The 1,639-nt window shown below is 41.4% G+C and overlaps 1 protein-coding gene across 1 annotated transcript; it reads right to left on the reverse strand.

The window, feature by feature from the left end:
- Positions 1–44: 44 nt before the first annotated feature.
- Positions 45–1,568, reverse strand: LOC111666200 (cullin-3-like; the record flags this gene model as incomplete). The annotated part of the gene is made up of 6 exons (XM_023421466.2): positions 1,415–1,568; positions 1,103–1,331; positions 835–980; positions 567–743; positions 301–471; positions 45–152 (listed from the first exon to the last, which is right to left on the reverse strand). Coding segments are annotated over exons 1-6 (921 nt in total), but the record flags the coding sequence as incomplete, so codon positions are not given.
- Positions 1,569–1,639: the final 71 nt, after the last annotated feature.

Genomic DNA, 1,639 nt, shown 5'->3' on the forward strand with positions numbered 1-1,639 from the left:
AAAAAATATATATATATTTAATATAAGGCATCTGACTGCCTTACCGATGTGGTTTGTATGTGTTGCCTGAACTCATCCATGGTAGTGTTGGAGATGCTCATGTCTCTGAACATCCCTTCCAGTTTTGAAGTGAACTGACAGCCACATTCTGTCTGCAAACGAAAAAAGACAGACAGCAATGAGTTGAAACTGCTGACAAGAATTTAGACAGGGCAAGGGCAGGGTAATATGAGCAGAAAGGGTGATATAATGATGAACAGTACATATCCATCTGTAACCAAAACCTTCTCGTCCTTTTACCTTAAGCTTAGAGATCATGTTTTTCTCGGAGTCGTCTGAGACGCTCTTGTTGCTGAGCAGCCTGCGACCCAGATGCTGTTTGTAGTACCTTTCAAACACATCCTTCTCCTGCATAAACCTGAACAACACCATGGCCTTGTCAAGGATTGACTCCACCTCCTGTTCTGTCAACTGTTCAAATAAGATGGAGGACAAAAGGACTGAGGTAATGTACAAGACACAAAAACAAATTCATTCTTACAGAGCAATTCTGTGAAGCCACATACCCCTTTGACTCCCTTCTTGAGCTTATCATCGATGAAGAGTGACAGGTACTCTGGAGAGCGGGAATTTAGGTTGAGGAAATATTCAAAGTCGCCAGCTATGGTTTGTTTGAAGAGTCTATCATTATTGAAAGACTCGAGGAGGAAACGATCGAATCGTGTCTTCAGGTCTAGCAGGCCCTGGTGAGGAGGAAATTACAAAGAGCTGACCTAATCTATATCATTCAACAATAGAATCAGTTGTTTGGACTCACTGGTTGAATCAACATACCTGGATATAGTCGACAGGGTTCTTACCCTCTCCCTCTTCTGACACCAGAGCTTTGCCTTGCTCCCTCAAGTAAGAGCTCATACACTCACACATTGTTTTCAGGCCATTTGGCACACGACTGAACAGCTTGTACATGCATGCCAGGTCTGAGAGGGAGACATGGGAAAAAAAGTAATGAGAAACAAAAAAGAAAATACCCAGTACAACAAATTCCTTTGTGCTATTGCTTGTTCTTGTTTCTAAATTTGAATTTGAATTAAGCTTTTACCTTCTGTCTTGCCATTCTTGAGCATATGGACGAGGCCAGAGTTCTCCATCTCTACAATGGTCTTCATGTGTTTAGAAATCAACTCCCGTTCCACCACCTTGACAATGGGCTCCTCCGTAGACTTGTCCAGACAGTGCATAACTCGCTCAATCTCTTCATTGATTCTGGCCTCTACCTTCTTTATGTAGACACTTGCACTGTTTTCTGCTAGGAACTTTTGGCTCTCCATCTGAAAAAGCAAATATTTTGCGTTGTTTTATTAAAGATTTTACAGAAACACAAAGACACCAAGAAAACTTACTACCAACTCACCTGGAAGAATTCAGCTGACATATCTAAGAAGGGGCCCTCAAAGTCCTCCTCATATACAGACCTGCCATCCAGGCCGAGAATCATTAACATCTGGCAGGCGTTTCTGATGGCCCCTCTGCAATGAATGAATGTAACGCCTCCATATCAGCAATTATCAAAATGACCATTAAATATACTGCAATAAGATTTACTAAAAAACAAACAACTAAAGTATTAATTCAACCA

Source organism: Seriola lalandi, unplaced genomic scaffold, assembly GCF_002814215.2.
Source record: "Seriola lalandi dorsalis isolate HSWRI2012SDOR001 ecotype SW California unplaced genomic scaffold, Sedor1 jcf7180002002720, whole genome shotgun sequence".
NCBI lineage: Eukaryota > Metazoa > Chordata > Actinopteri > Carangiformes > Carangidae > Seriola > Seriola lalandi.